Here is a 15277-nt window from a genome sequence, read left to right as displayed (position 1 = left end):
ATTTAATGAGGAGGGGCCTGTCCATGGAAGACCAGTGTGGGTGACCTGAATGGGTTCTGAATAATAGGGCCAGCCTGCAACTGAAACACAGCCCTTGGGGTGCTATGTCCCTGTCTCAGCACCACGAACAAATTTAGAAAAGTTACCACCTTTTGAGTAACTGCAGTTTGTCCTTTTTCTTTACTCATTTGAGGGGCATTTTTTCTGTGCTGATGATTCATACTTCTATTGTGGATGGAGGATTTCAAAGAGGGTGCTTATACTGGGTTTAAAAGGAAATCTCCATTGTTGTGAGATTTCCACGTATGATTGTGGCCTCTTTGGGAAATTGTAACTCCCAAGGATGGATTTGTCTTCTGGAGGATGAAAAGTGGGATAATGCTATTATGTTTTTGGTCCTGAGTACAACCCATAATTGTGGGTCCTTAGGAATTCTCATTTGTGGGCTTAAAATATTATATTGTACACTGTATTCTGTTTTATCTTAAGGATACATAGGAGCTATGTGACATCTGGTTTTTCAGCTGTTATAGTGAAGTGAGGATAATGACTGCTTCCTAAGATTTTGGTGAGGCTTGGAATTTTGGAAAATGCCTTGTGTAATAAATAGCAGTCTCCTAATAATGAGTTATTACTCAGAGCACCAAGGGGAGAGCAAATAAAAGTATAAGTAGGCAGTATGTATTTTTAACAATTCAGGATAATTGTTTTTTAGCTCCTTGGGGGTTGGGGGGCCAGAAGGAAAGTGCACATTAGGATGCTGTGGAGTTGACAAGAGCTGGTCCAGTCCTGTAAGTAAGTTGGTGGGGTGATTTCTCCCTTGTGTACAGGAGAGATGACATTGTCAGCTCCTGCCTGTGTGCGGAACAGAGGGCCAGCTACACTGTGTGACCTTGACTTCACCTCTAACATGAGAAGTGGCTGATGAGTGGAGTGGTGGCCAGAGGATGTACATGATGTGGTTCTAGTGGGGGGGGCTGAGAGGTGAAGACCCACCTTGGGGTGCAGTCCCTGAGAGCCCTAGCGATGTCCCCTGCCCAGACCACTGATATCCTTAAACATTCGAGGCTAGTACCGTCTGGTGCTGCACTTTGTGTTTCTTAACTCTACTCACCCTACTGGCGAGCCCCCATACAACATAACAATGCACCAGGGGCCCTTGTTTACATGAAAGGTTTCACATTGATAAAAAGAATATAGGATTTTATAAACAATCCTGAAGTGTTCAGAAAAAGAAAACAATCCTAAGACCTTAGAGCCAAAGACAATGGCCCTATCTTGATGCCTGCAGTGCAAAGCCACATAGGGAAGGATTCCGTGCCAGTTATTTTGTACCATACAACCTAAACCACAGACGTTGTTCCTAACTAGGAACTTGAAATGGTCGTTTGAAGGAGGATCACTAAAAATACGTTATCTGCAGGTTTGCCTCATACAGTGTAGATAATATATTAAATATTAAACACACAAGTCAACGTCACTGATAAGAGTTTATAATTTGTATTTTATTATGCCACCTCATTTGAATATGCAGATAGTCACAGAGTAGTCAGCAGGGCTCTGTCAACACAAATCTGCCTCAGTGTTCTGCAAGCAGGCACAACCAGTGCAGCTATTAGAGAACAGGCTTCACTTTTATGGCATTCAAAATAGTATATATACCCCTGGCTGATGTGGCTCAGTGGATTGAGTGCCGGCCTGCAAACCAAAAGGTTGCTGGTTCGATTCCCAGTCAGGGCACATGCCTGGGTTGCCAGCCAGGTCCCCAGTTGAGGGCATGAAAAAGGCAACCACACATTGATGTTTCTCTCTCTTTCTCCCTCCCTTTCCATCCCTCTAAGAAAAATAATTTAAAAATTAAAAATAGTATAAATAACCATATATATGAACATTAAAACACTTCTTCAACAACAAATAATCTTTTTATACTAGGGAAGTGAAATATTCTTGTGCTTAATCAATCCTCATAAGTATATTTAGAAGAAAGAGAAGAAAGGCTAAGCTAATTTTACTGTATATTTTTGCTGAGTCCTCACTTAACATCATGGGTAGGTTCTGTGACTTCAAGTGAATTGGCATATAACAAAACCAGTTTTACCATAGGCTAATTTTGTAAGCAAGGGTTAACTTCTTAGGGCATTTCATCAGCATTATCATGAAATGACACTGAATGAAAAGAGATTATTTGAGGACCTGCTTTACATACATGCCATGAGGAACAATCCTTTATGCCTTATTCTTATGTTATCACCATCCTTTCTGTTGTCACTTTTTTCCCCAGGCCCAGATTATATCAAACAGAGATTTCAGGAAGGTGTAGATGCTAAAGAAAATCCAGAAGAAAAGGTACCAGAAAAGCCACCTACACCAAAGGAATCTCCTCATTTTTATCGCAAAGGTACCACACCCCCAAGGTCTCCTGAGGCAAGTCCCAAACAAAGGCACTCTCCCCAGCCATCCCCACAGCCTGCAAGGAAGCAGAACCCCAGCCCAGGGGCCAGACTCAACCGAGACATACGGAATGTGGCTGATGAGCAGGTGACAGCAGTCGTCAACAAGCCATTGATGTCAAAGGCTCCCTCAAAGGAGATGGGAGCCATCATGCCCCAGTCCAAGTACTCTGGCCGCCACCATGTCCCCAATCCCAGTAACGGGGAGCTACATTCTCAGTACCATGGCTATTATGTGAAACTGAATGCTCCCAAGCACCCTCCCGAAGATGTGCAGGAAGATGAAGGATCCGGCCACTCTTCCTCAGCACTGGTGCACAAGCCATCACCCAACAAGTGGAGCCCCCCTAAATCTGTGACAAAACCAGTTGCCAAAGAAAGCAAAGCTGAGCCAAAAGCCAAGAAGTCTGAACTTGCTATACCAAAGAATCCAGCGAGCAACAATTCATGCCCTTCTTTGGAAAAAGAAGCCAATTCGGTAAGTTGACTAAGATGAGTTTTCTCTTGCTTACCTCACTCTGGTTCTTTCAGGTAGCAGCATGGGGTGACTTGCACCCTGATGACAACTAGGCTTGCAAAAGTCCTGACACCACAGGGCTGCTTAGAGCAGATCTGAGCACGTTTGTAGCTGGAGACAGGAAAGAGCTCTCCAGGCAGGAATGCCTCCATGTTCACTCAGCCAGCCACCCACCCACCTTAAACATCATTCAGGTAGGTTAATAGATGACCGGCTTGGACAGCATCGTGGTCTAGCAAGCCTTTCCCAGCACTTCCTGGTAGCTTAGTTCAGACTGCTCTAACAAAAGTACCATAGATTGGATGGCTGAAAAAACACATTAATTTCTCACCATTCTGGAGACTGGGGAGTTCCAAGATCAAGGCACCAGGAGATTTGGTGTCCAGTGAGGACTCACTTCATGGTTCATAGACCGTAGGCCCTCTTCTCACTGTATCTTCACGCAGCTGAGAGAGAAAGTTCTCTCTGCCTCTCATGAACCCATTATGATGGCTCTACCCTCATAACCTAATTACCTCATAGAGACCCCATCTCCAAATATGCAGCATTGGAGATTAGGGTTTCAATATGTGAGTTCTGGAGGCACACAAACATGCAGTCCATAATGACAGCTAACTCCCTGATGGTTACAAGGGAATCACATCCCTGTCAGAGCCCAAGCTAGGAAGAGGGCTCCACCACCATTTGCCCAGTTCTTAGCCCACCTTTTGACTCCCTAAAAGAGTCAACACCTTTAGACAAAAGTACATCTTTTCTAGCTATTGTGAATTATTCTCATAAATATTTAGTTTGGATTTTACTTTAAACCAGGTTTTGCAGCTAGAACATTTTTCTTTCCCATATGCGAACTAAAAGTGTACCTTGGTCTTCCAACCCCTCAGAGTGTTAGTGCTCCTAAAATTTCAGATTTTTGGTAGATGCTGGTTTTAGTAAATCTTGAGCATGTAAGGGTTTTGGTATTCAACCAGAAAGCTTTTATGAAGTTATTGATAAATCTCAAATGAGATTATTTGTTAATAATATATGGAATTCATATTTTATCAAGTTTTGTTGAATTTATAAAAATCTAAAGCTGAGTAATTTTGGATAAACCATTGACCAGCCTATCCATATGCCTTTGGAACACAGGTGTTGCATGTTTATCCTAGTTTAGGGAGGAAGCCACAGCCAACCCAATATTTACTAGTAATTTCAGAGACATGCTTACATAAAGGTGTGTGTTAGTATCTTGGTCAATAAGATTATAATACAATCATCCGTTTCTCTTTTTTTAGTCTGCTTAATTTTCGCATAGGGTTAAACAATTGAGATTCATCTTTTTAATTAACTGATGTTTGAAATTTCTTAGGTTTGTTGACTTTGCTTATATCTATAAACAGTGGTTCCCACCCTTTAATTCAAATTCTAATCCTTTTAATTAACTAAATATACATTAATCAGATTAACTGGATTAACTTTCTGAGTCAACCCCATGGGATAGATGGTTTTCAAAACAGAGTAACTTTGAGACTCTGGCTGTTTAGTAAGCACTCATTTTTTTTTTTTAGTTTTAACACTGACATTTCAGTATCCTGATATTATACCTGTAACATATATTATCACTGTTGAAGTTGTTAAATGTAATAATTCACTTCTCATTTGGCTTTTAGCATTAAATGTAATAATTCACTTCTCATTTGGCTTTTAGCATTTTTATTCACAGATTAATAAAGCCTTACATTTATATTAATATTAGTTTGCCTAACTTATAAGGTGGAAGTTCAAATAATACAAGGCCCTATCATTTATAGTTTTGGGTTTAGTTGACTTCTAAAACTGCCCACAGGGAAGCATGTGCCCAGTGTCCAAAAATTAGATGAGTTACCTATCTCTTAACTATAATAGTTTTCTATAAACTCATAGTTTCCTTCTTTATAAAAAACATCTGTTTCACTGATGTGCAGAATTGTGTGATTCTTGGAGTTAGCCAAGCATCTCCCAACTCACTAGGTTTGTCTCTAGGGTTCCCTTCCCCACCCCAAGGGGAAAGGAGGACAAGCAACTCCCACCTCTGCCACCATGGGAACCAGAAATCAGGACTGGAACCTTCATGGGGAGATTTTTTTAAAGATTTTATTTTATTTTTAGACAGCGGTGAAGGGAGGGAGAGAAACATCGATGTGTGGTTGCCTCTTGCGCATCCACCAGTGGGAAGCTGGCCCACAACCTAGGCATGTGCCCTGACTGGAAATCAAACTAGTGACCCTTTGGTTGGCAGGGCGGAGCTCACAGTCTGGCTTTCAATCCACTGAGCCACACCAGCCAGGGCCTTCCTGGGAAGATATGAACAATTAACCTCTTTCTAGTAATAACTGAAAACTGCCTCCACACCCTGATAACTTTTCTTCATGGAGACTTAGGAAGTAACAAAATTACCATCAAGGTAGTCCATGAGCAACCTTTAAAACCAAGGAGCACTACATACAATTTTCAATTAAACGACACTGTATAAGTTAGAGGTTTATAAATAATAACTTAAATTCATAGAAACATTCACACTAAAGCAGACATTTGAAAGAAAGACTGAATCAGTGAATGCTCTTGCTGGACAGCTGACAGACCCAGTTTGAGTCAGAATCACCATTTGTAGTGTGGCTTACCAAACTGAAACTAGAATTTCAACCGACTTATTAAGACAGTATAGGCTAGTGGCTGAGGCAGTGAACTGTTTTGCCAATCTTCCTAGGTTTAAATCCCAGCAGTGTGGCTTTCCTGGTGTGTGACTTGGGGCAAGTTTCCTAACTGCTCTGTGACTTGGTTTCTTCCTCCTCTATCATAGAATTGTTAATATTTATAAAGTTCTTAGCATGGTACCTAGCATATAGTAAGTGCTCAAAAACCATTGTGTATAACTAAGTTTGCTTCAACACTGTACTAATTGAAGCATAAATTGCTGATAAATACAGTGAGTCCTCACTTAATGTCATCAACATACACAGATTCTTGGGAACCAGAACTTTTAAGTGAAATGACATATAATGAAACCAGTTCACCACAGGCTAATTGATATAAACAAGAGTTAAGTTTCTATAGCTTATTTGTGGTCACAAAACCACCGCCACACTTCTAAATAAAGATCCAAAACATTTCTAATATTAAATGCTAAATAAATTAAATGTAAGCTATACACATATTTAAGAAAGATGACTAGAAACAAGAATTAAAATTCTTTTCCAACCTGCTTCCTGTAGTTCAGGGTCATCTGTGGCCAGAGCCTGTCCCAGCAGCTCAGGGCACAAGGCTGTCACCATCCTGGACAGGATGCCCTTCCATCATAGAGCCACTTACCCACATTCAGATTGGGACAGTTCACCTCACGTGCCCATCTTTGGGATGTAGGAGAAAACCCACACAGACATGAGAAGAGGAAAACTCCACATAAACAGTGGCCCTGGCCAGGAATCAATTTTTTTCTCCTCCATCTTTTATGAAACTATGTTGAGCAAAACAACCTTATTCAAAAACCTGCTATATTCCAGTAGACTCTGACCCAACCTCCAGGTGACCCTGGCGATTGATCCAGAAATCTAGCAAATCTTCTGGACACACGGTAACATTTAGAGCAAATTAATTCCTTGAACATGAGAGTGCGGGTGAGGGAAGCACTGGCAGGGATTACTCTGCAGCACCCCCAAAGAGATTTGTGACTCCTGTGGACAGGTGTTACATGTGGACTCATGTGATGCCACACTTTTTTGGAGGATTTTGCGACCTGGCAACTTGGGTAGAAGGCAGGGGAGACATCTTAACAGCTTTATCAGATAGACCAGTGAGGGGTCTTCTAATTAAGAATTGCCACCCCTCTGAAAACTGCCTGTATTTTTTCCTAGCCGTTACTCTGATGAGCTTCCAAGTTTATTTTGAGATTTACCTGTTATTTCTTTTGAATTATAAAACTTAAAGTATTCCTGTCAGATCATGTTTGAACCACACACATACACACAAACAATAGAAACAGTCAATCCATATAATTAAGTGTTGTTATTAATACTAAACTAAGTTGTGTTCTTTTATTTTTTTGGAGAAATTTTCCATTTAACATAAACTATACCCTTAGCAGAAAAACCCTCACCATTTTAAATGAACAGATAGTCTCTTAAAGAAAATTGATTTCAAGTTAGAATGACTTTCCATATTTTGACTTCCTGCACTTTATGTTCTCACTGCCTCAAATTTTCTTCCAATCAGGACTTGCACTTTGCCCTGCAACAGCTTCCTTCATGACACCTGTCCCAGTCAGTCTTGAAAAGCAAGACTGATTTTTTTTTTCATTTTGCTATTTTAAGCTACAACTGGCCACCAGTCATATTTATGAAACTTCACCTTAAAGTTTTCCACGCTGTACCCAGCAAGGCAGCTGAAGAACACAGAGGTCACATCTTGATATCTGCCTTAGTATTAAACACAGAGTCCCGGAATTTACTTTTTGCCTGGTTGCTTTTTGAACCTGTTATTGCTGGTTTACCTTCATCTTTACTGTGTCATCTTTAAAGATAACTTTATAAATGGTAGGATAAATGGATGTGTGCATTAGAATATAAACAGAATAAATGTATGTTCAATAGAAAAATTTCCTCATCTTCTTGCATGTCACTGACCCAAAAGAATTGAAATGACCCCAAAATTCTTAACACATTCATGAGCAAAGTCTAATCCAGTTTATAGGATTCATAGCATTTCCTAAATCTCTATGCTGTTGTGATATTGAAAGATCTGAATTATTTCCTGAGGTGTAAGAGTTTCCCACATTATATATTCTGAGTTCACCAGGATTGAAAAGTTGCCTGTGTTAGTACTCTCCTAATCATTTACAACATAAGTATTCTGAAAGAAGCACAGGTAGTTACAAAAATTTGGTGGTTTTCTGATACTATGGAATCATCCAGTATGAGAATACCATTTTAAAAGTTGATGGGAAATTATTTTAAACTAAGGCCTGTGGCTTTCATGGGGATCTAGAGAAAAGGGCATGAGCTCTGCAGTGAGCAGACTAAAGTTTAATTCTAGTTCTAATTTGTTCAAAATGGCTGAGTAATCTTGGGCAACACACTACCTCAGCTCTGTAAAATGGAACTAATAATCACTTGTGAAGAATTTTTAAAAATAATCTACAAAGGAATCTTAGCTCACTGCCTGATATACAAAGACCTGCAGTAAATGGGTTTTCCCCCCTTTCATTTACTTGGAGTTTAGGAAATAAGTAGTGTTTTTCTTCTTCCTAATAATCCCTATGGCAGGGGCATCCATTTTTACTTCATTCTTTCCCTCACCCCTAATTTCTGATCACCCTGTTTGTCTTTAAATGCAGTGAATTAGGCTGTTTCCCACACCCATGTCACCTGGAGAAGTGCCAGAAGAGAGCAGGTTTTCATTAAACCTGGTTGCCTGAATTAATTGGGCAATCCCTACATGTGGATGCACAGTGGTGAACAAGGCAGGGGCCCTGATGCTGTGGAACTCCATCTGGGGGGAACAGCAGCAATTACCAAAAATGACATTAAAGCATGAAGTATTAAAGTGGGGGAAAATGGCACATGCATTCTGACTTCTACCAAGGAGGAGATCTCCTTCAAGGATGTGTGACCCAAGCCCTAAATCCTGCAAGATGACCACAGGACCCATGGCAGTTCTAGTCTCACTCACTAACCCCATCTGCCAAAACTACTACAGTAAGCATTTGAGGACTAACAGTTTCAATGTTAGTTTTCTCATCTTTAAACTAAGAACAAGACTATCTCTCCACCTAAGTCTTGAGGCCAGCGTTAGAATGCTTTTAATGCTATTTAAGAATAAGACACAATTTTAATGGTAACTACCAAGATTGAGTCTTTGTACAAAGGTGGCTGAGCTTGGGCAGATCTGAAAAGGTGGGTCATATAAGGCTGGTTTGTTCTTTAAGCAAGTCAACAAATTTTGGGTACCTTGGGCAGGGTGATACATATTACAGCAATATTTATCAAAATAGGATTCTGTGATTTCTTAAGTATAACTTCACTTCTGGAATGTTAGGGTTATAAGCAGAGAAATAAAAAAAATAGACCTGTAAAATTATTTGTGGAAGTGTTCAAGTTCCCACTTGCAGTTGTTCCTTTAAAGAAGAGGTAGTATCTAAAAAGATGACCAGAGAAAGTAAGAGGCAGAGAACCTCATTTTGAGTTTTCCTGAAACTTTTCCCAGGAGGCCTCACTGTCTACAGATTTCACTCCCGCATTCTCACTGCCTTTACAAGAAAATAATTCTTCCTTGTCCATATTGCACCTTAACAAAAAAGATGCATCTACTCCACACTAGTTCTGAACCTTGTTAGGTGAAATGTGTCTCACCCAGGCTTGTTGCCCAATGTTTTGAGGCAAACATAGCAGATAATTTTTTAAGTCATATGTTAGATTTAATTAAAACTAGATTTATTTTTAAGTGAAAGTTCAGAGTTGGCTTCATCTAAATATGGCATTGCTATTTTTAGTTCATACCTTTTGTAACTGCTATCATTCCTGCCTTATTTACTGCAACTGTGTGTTGGCTTTTTTATATTTTTAATCATTGCTTTGGTGAGTTAATTTATGTACCAATATTAAAATGTTAAAGGTATGCATGTTGCATTCTGCTCTATTTCCAGGGCCCTAATTCAGTCATGATCATCCTTGTCATGCTGTTGAATATCGGATTGGCCATCCTCTTTGTTCACTTTCTAACTTGACTGGAGTTAGGAAAGGTAAGAATAGTCTTAATCTCTATATAAAAATCATGAAATGTAACATTCTTTTCCCATATTCAAATTCACATTCTTTTTAACAACTACATACTGTCCTTCACTTTAATTTTGGCTGTGCCTGAATGTGATTCAACATGGTTACTCAATGATACAACTGTTTTGACCCTACGATGAAGTCATGACAACTAGTGGTGTTAGCCCACAGTTCTCCGCAGTGGTGTCATCAGCCCTTTAAATGGCACACCCCGGTCAGATGCAGACACAGGGAAGGAGGCTCGGAATTAGGATGGGCTCACAAGAGAAATGAAACTTGGAAAATGCAGCCAGAGCACCCATTCAGTTCCCTTGGGAATGCTTTATGGCTTTGGGGTCCTCTGGGAGCTGAAGCAAGCAGCCATGTTGGAGCACAAAACTTAATAATCATTCTTTTTAAAAATCTGCTGAAGCAGGCCCATCCGGCAAAGTTCTTGGCATCGGCTACTCCATCTGTCCTAGCAGAGTGTGACTAAACTGGAAATGTATGGAGCTGCGTTTTTTTTTTGTTGTTGATGGAAGTCAACAGCTGCCTTACTATTTTACCATCTGACGTTTTCAGTAGGGAGCTGGGGAAACAAACGAGCTGGAGGAATGCGGCCGGAGGATTGTGTTGCTGCGCCACTTTTCCAACATTCACTCCTGTCTCATTACAAGAACGAGGTAGCAGCATCACTCAGCAGTCTTATGCCATGACCTGCTGCTTTAACGTCTCCCGGAACATTCTGGGAAAAACGTTGTGTTTGCTTGTGCACGACTATTTTTGCTGTTTATTTAAATATGATGTATGGTCACCTACCATGTGTGGTCCTGGCCAGATGAAACACACATGTTGCATCTCAAGGAAAAGAAACAACAAAATTCTAGAGAAATGTGTTTTGACAGCAATACATCATTTTTTATGTCATTTAGTCTTCCTAAACCTTTGGTGAAAGGCTGTTTATCTTTAAAATTTAGCAATTTGAAAGCATTATACCTTCCTAAGAAATAATTTAATTTTAAATATTTTAATGTTACTAAATGAATTATTATGCACTTATCAGGTGCTCAACTTTAAAAGCTGAAAGACAACAGAATTCTAAGAAGTCAGAATGTTGCATGGGTTGCAGTAATCGGTGTTTAAAAGATTCAGTTTCATTGCTGACGTACTTTACAACCAAATAAAATCTTGTCGGTGGCTATGTTAATTCCCATGAAAGTTAAGCAAGATGCTATTAATAACTGCTCTTTTTTTCCCAACTGAATATTTTGTTGAATACATTCAGGTAGAGCATAAAGCTTTGTGAAATCACTGCTTCTCGATTTTATGCCTTATGTGTTTTACAAAGTCCTTTTAAAATTTTATTTCACATCTTAAAGGCTTAGACATTTTTGTTTAAGTATTTGTCCTTCGCAGTCCTTTGTTATTCTGACATAATCTGATTTTTTGCTGTTTTATAATTAATCCTTTATTACTCAGAAGCATGCTTACTTCAAGAAACTACATGGTCTTTCTAAAAGTAATTATTTAAAAAGAAATTGGGGAGGAAAGGTTTCTGTTAAATCTCTATGAAACATTACATTGTAGAGAGGGAGCTATTCCTAAATATTTTCACAATCTGCATGGTTTAATACAATTTTCACCTTGCTACCTTTTTAATGCAGAAGAAACAACTCACATGTTAGCACAGGTGTGGCCTGGATGCCCTGTCGCCTGCCAGGTAGTAACCCAGTGGTGTTTTTTGCAGAAGTACAATATGTTGAGAATCCTGGGTGTGACCAATGTGGAATAAAGAAGAAAGCAGAAAGAGAGCAAATGAAAATTACAACTTGTATATTTATTTTTTACATTTTGCTTTGACTTTCAAATTTAAGAAGTACATTTTTACCCAAGAAACGTTTGAGTTCCTCTGTCAGTCGCAATACTGACACTTCTCCTTCCTAATCCCATAGCTCTTTATGCTGGGAAAGCTGATTTTTTAAAAGAAAAAAACAATATTTAATCTTATTAAGTGTTTATTTAAAATATGTCATGCTTTGAAATAATGGGTAACAGATAACTAAAGGATATGTTTATACAGTGAGCATGTTGGTTCCATTTATAAATATATGTATGATTTATAAGCTTTTTTAAAACAAAGCCAAAATTGTTGGTATTTTTCTAAAATGTGCACAGCTGTATTTTACATGAAAGGCTCTTTCTAATGGGTTGTTATACTGTACTCTACATTTTGGACAGCACATGAGGTCTGCCAGTGTACTTAATAAAACATGACTTGTTTATTTAAAGTTTCTTGCTGTGAAAAAGAACTCCCTACCCGTGAGTTCCTTTATTTATAATTCTTGAAACCAAAATGTATAATGTACAGTTTTCACAACTGTATCTGCTATAATAAAAAAAAGTTGGTTATTTAAAAAGTTGCAGGTGTGTTTTCTTTGTGAGTAACTGTCTGCAGTTACATGGAATTTTTGGTGGTGGTGGTGGTGGTATTGAAAGAAAGACCTGCTGAAAAATTAACAAGGGGGAAGGAAAGAGAGGAGGGGTGGTCTTGCAAGAAGCCACATCGCAGAATGTAGTTGTACTACACCATGACTTCTTTCTATGTTTCTTTCATCCTGGGCCTTCCAAATAATTTTGCAAAATAAGATTCCCTGCTCTGGCTCCTGCCTTCATTAATTGGATTAGTGCCTTATTCAGGGTTTCAAGTCAGCTCCTATTTTTCAAGGAAAACTCAAATTTGGAGTAAATTTCTACTTGCATGGGTACTTTTCAATTGAAATTTTTTGACCACTGAGCCCCAAATAAAAATATGTTGCTAGAGCCCCTGCTGCTTAAGCACACTTCTGCAAGCATAGGCCAATGTGCAGCCGCTGGGCTCCCTTTGAAGCCACCCTTGGTGCTGGCCTAGGCAAACTGCCTTCGGAGGTATGACAAAAGGATCTCTTCTAGAACAGCTTCCCAGGCAGCTGCCAGAGCACTTATATATTCCCAGATTTGTCACTACTATTGAGGGCTAATCTATTGGAGATCTCCATATAAATAATGCATAAAGTCATCACCAGTAGGTACTAACAGACTTACCAGTTCAAACGATTAATCTAGCAAATCCTAAAGGAACACAACACAGAACAGACTGTTTGGGAGCAGACAGGAAAAGCACAGGGTTCAAGAAAAATGACTGATTTCAGATTCATGTCCAAACCACATGTGTTAATGGTTGAGGCCAAAGCTCAGGAGAAGACTGTGGTTGAGAAAAATCTGGAAAATATTGTGCATGCTCATTTAATGCAATACACATTTTCAAGAGTTATGGTGAGCAGGCTCCCCAGGCTCACACTCAATACAACTTGTCCTCTTCTCATGTTCTGGGATGTTGTGTAGCCTCATCTTTCCAACTTCATTTGTAGTTGTAGATGTGGCATAGTCTGCCCATCCATGGAATTGGTTCACGAGGCTGTTTGATTATCCCAGGTGTGTGAAGTATGTTCAACATTTCATTCTTACTTCAAAAGTACTGAAAAGTACTTTAGTATTCCCTAACAGCTTCTATAGGGGTCAGAATAATGGGGGTAGGACAAGATAACAAAATAATTTAAGGAATACTGATGAATGGTGTGAATATGGATAAACTTTTGGCTAGGCCCTGATTGACTGTCGCTTCTCCCCTAATCTGTTCCCCTGGCTTCTTCTCAGTAAAATGGGTGTAGTCATATCACTACCCTCACAGGCTGGTTGTGAGGATGAAATGAGCTCATTTATGTTAAGTGCTTAGTACAGTGCCTGGCACATAGTAACTGTTTTGTATGTGTTAGATTTTACGAATGGCTGGAACTAAGAAAAAAATATTAAATGCCTATAAGTGTCTCAAACTAGTTAAAAAATAAAGTGAGATCCCACTAAAGGCCTCTTTATAAGGGTTAATTATGTCACAGGTCATGTGATATTCTTTCTTCAGTGGTGATCAGTGAGTCTTACTCACTGTAAAAACCAAATGTCACATTTACGAACATCCTTGACACTCACATGTGCTTTTCTTTATAGAATGTGAGACATTTGCTTTGCAAAGCACTTTCACATCAATATCTCATTAAATTCATATAAAATTCCTATGGAAGATTTTCTGCAGTTAAATGATTTGCCCAAGGTCTTGTAGACAAAACTTATTAAAATTTGTCATTTTAATCTGACTCTAAATATTGTGCTTTTTCAATGACATATTTTACAGAACTAGAACAAATATTTCAAAAATTTATATGGAACCACAAAAGGCCACACATAGCAACAGCAATCCTGAGAAAGAAGAACAAAGTTGGAGGAATCATGCTACCTAACATCAAACTATAGTAAAAGGCCATAATAATCAAAATAGCATGTTACTGGCATAAAACACACACAGATCAATGGAACAAAATAGAGAGTCAAGAAATAAACCCACACCTTTATAGTCAATATTCAACAGAGGAAGCAAACACACACAATGGGCTAGTTTATTAAAGAAATGGTGTTGGGAAAATTGGACAGATATGTGTGGAAAAATGAAACCAGACCACCTTCTTACACCACACACAAGAATAAATTCAAAATGGATCAAAGACTTAAATGTTAGACCTGAAACCATAAAAATCCTAGTGGAAAACAGGCAGTAAAATATCAGACATCTCTCATATAAATATTTTGCTGATATATCTCCCAGGGCAAAGGAAACAAAGGAAAAATAAACAAATGGGACTATATCAAATTAAAAAGCTTTTGCACAGCTAAAGAAACCATAAACAAAATAAAAAGGGAACCCAGTATATGGAAGAACATATTTGCCAATGATACTAACAAGGGGTTAATTTCCAAAATATATCAAATATTTATATAATAACACTAGGAAGGCAATCCAATTAAAAAATGGGCAAAAGGACCTGAACACTTCGTGATACAAGAGATACGAATGGCCAATAGACATATGAAAAGATGCTTAACATCTCTAATCATCAGAGAGATGCAAATTAAAACCAGTGAGATACCATCTCACATCTGTCAGAATGACCATCATCAATAAGTCAACAAACAACACGTGCTGGTGAGGATGTGGAGAAAGGGGAACCCTTCTGCTCCATTGGTGGGAGTGCAGACTGGTGTAGCCACTGTGGAAAACAGTATGGAGATACCTCGAAAAGTTAAAAAGGGAACACCTTTTGACCTAGCAATCCCACTTCTGGGAATATATCCAAAGGAACCCAAAACACTAATTCAAAAAACCATAAACACCCCCATGTTCACTGCAACATTATTTACAATCACCAAGATATGGAAGCAGTCCAGACATCTATCAGTAGATAGGTAGATAAAACAACTGTGGGATATTTACACAGCAGAATACTACTCAGCCATAAAAAGGAAATTTTATCCTTTGCTACAGTATGAAAGGACCCAGAGAACATTATGCTAAGGGAAATAAGCCAGTCACAGAAAGACAAATACCATATGATTTCACTCATGTGGAATCTAATAAACAAACTGAACTAACAAGGAAAATTGGGACAGACTCATAGATG

The 15277-nt window shown here is 38.8% G+C and overlaps 1 protein-coding gene across 3 annotated transcripts in view; it reads left to right on the top strand.

Annotated features, from left to right (window-relative positions):
* JPH1 (junctophilin 1) overlaps positions 1-12151 on the top strand; it is a 96668-nt gene extending 84517 nt beyond the window's left edge. Inside the window, exons 4-6 of one of the 3 annotated variants that reach the window (XM_036031031.1) lie at positions 2282-2928; positions 9623-9718; positions 11479-12151. In XM_036031031.1, coding sequence (XP_035886924.1) covers positions 2282-2928; positions 9623-9703 — 728 coding nt within the window. In that variant the 3' untranslated portion in view covers positions 9704-9718; positions 11479-12151. The other 2 variants (XM_036031030.1, XM_036031032.1) reach the window with 2 other exon arrangements.
* The last annotated feature ends 3126 nt before the right edge of the window (positions 12152-15277 follow it).

This window comes from Phyllostomus discolor, chromosome 7 (assembly GCF_004126475.2).
Source record: "Phyllostomus discolor isolate MPI-MPIP mPhyDis1 chromosome 7, mPhyDis1.pri.v3, whole genome shotgun sequence".
NCBI classification, from domain to species: domain Eukaryota; kingdom Metazoa; phylum Chordata; class Mammalia; order Chiroptera; family Phyllostomidae; genus Phyllostomus; species Phyllostomus discolor.
This window is presented reverse-complemented; position numbering and strand designations above follow the sequence as displayed.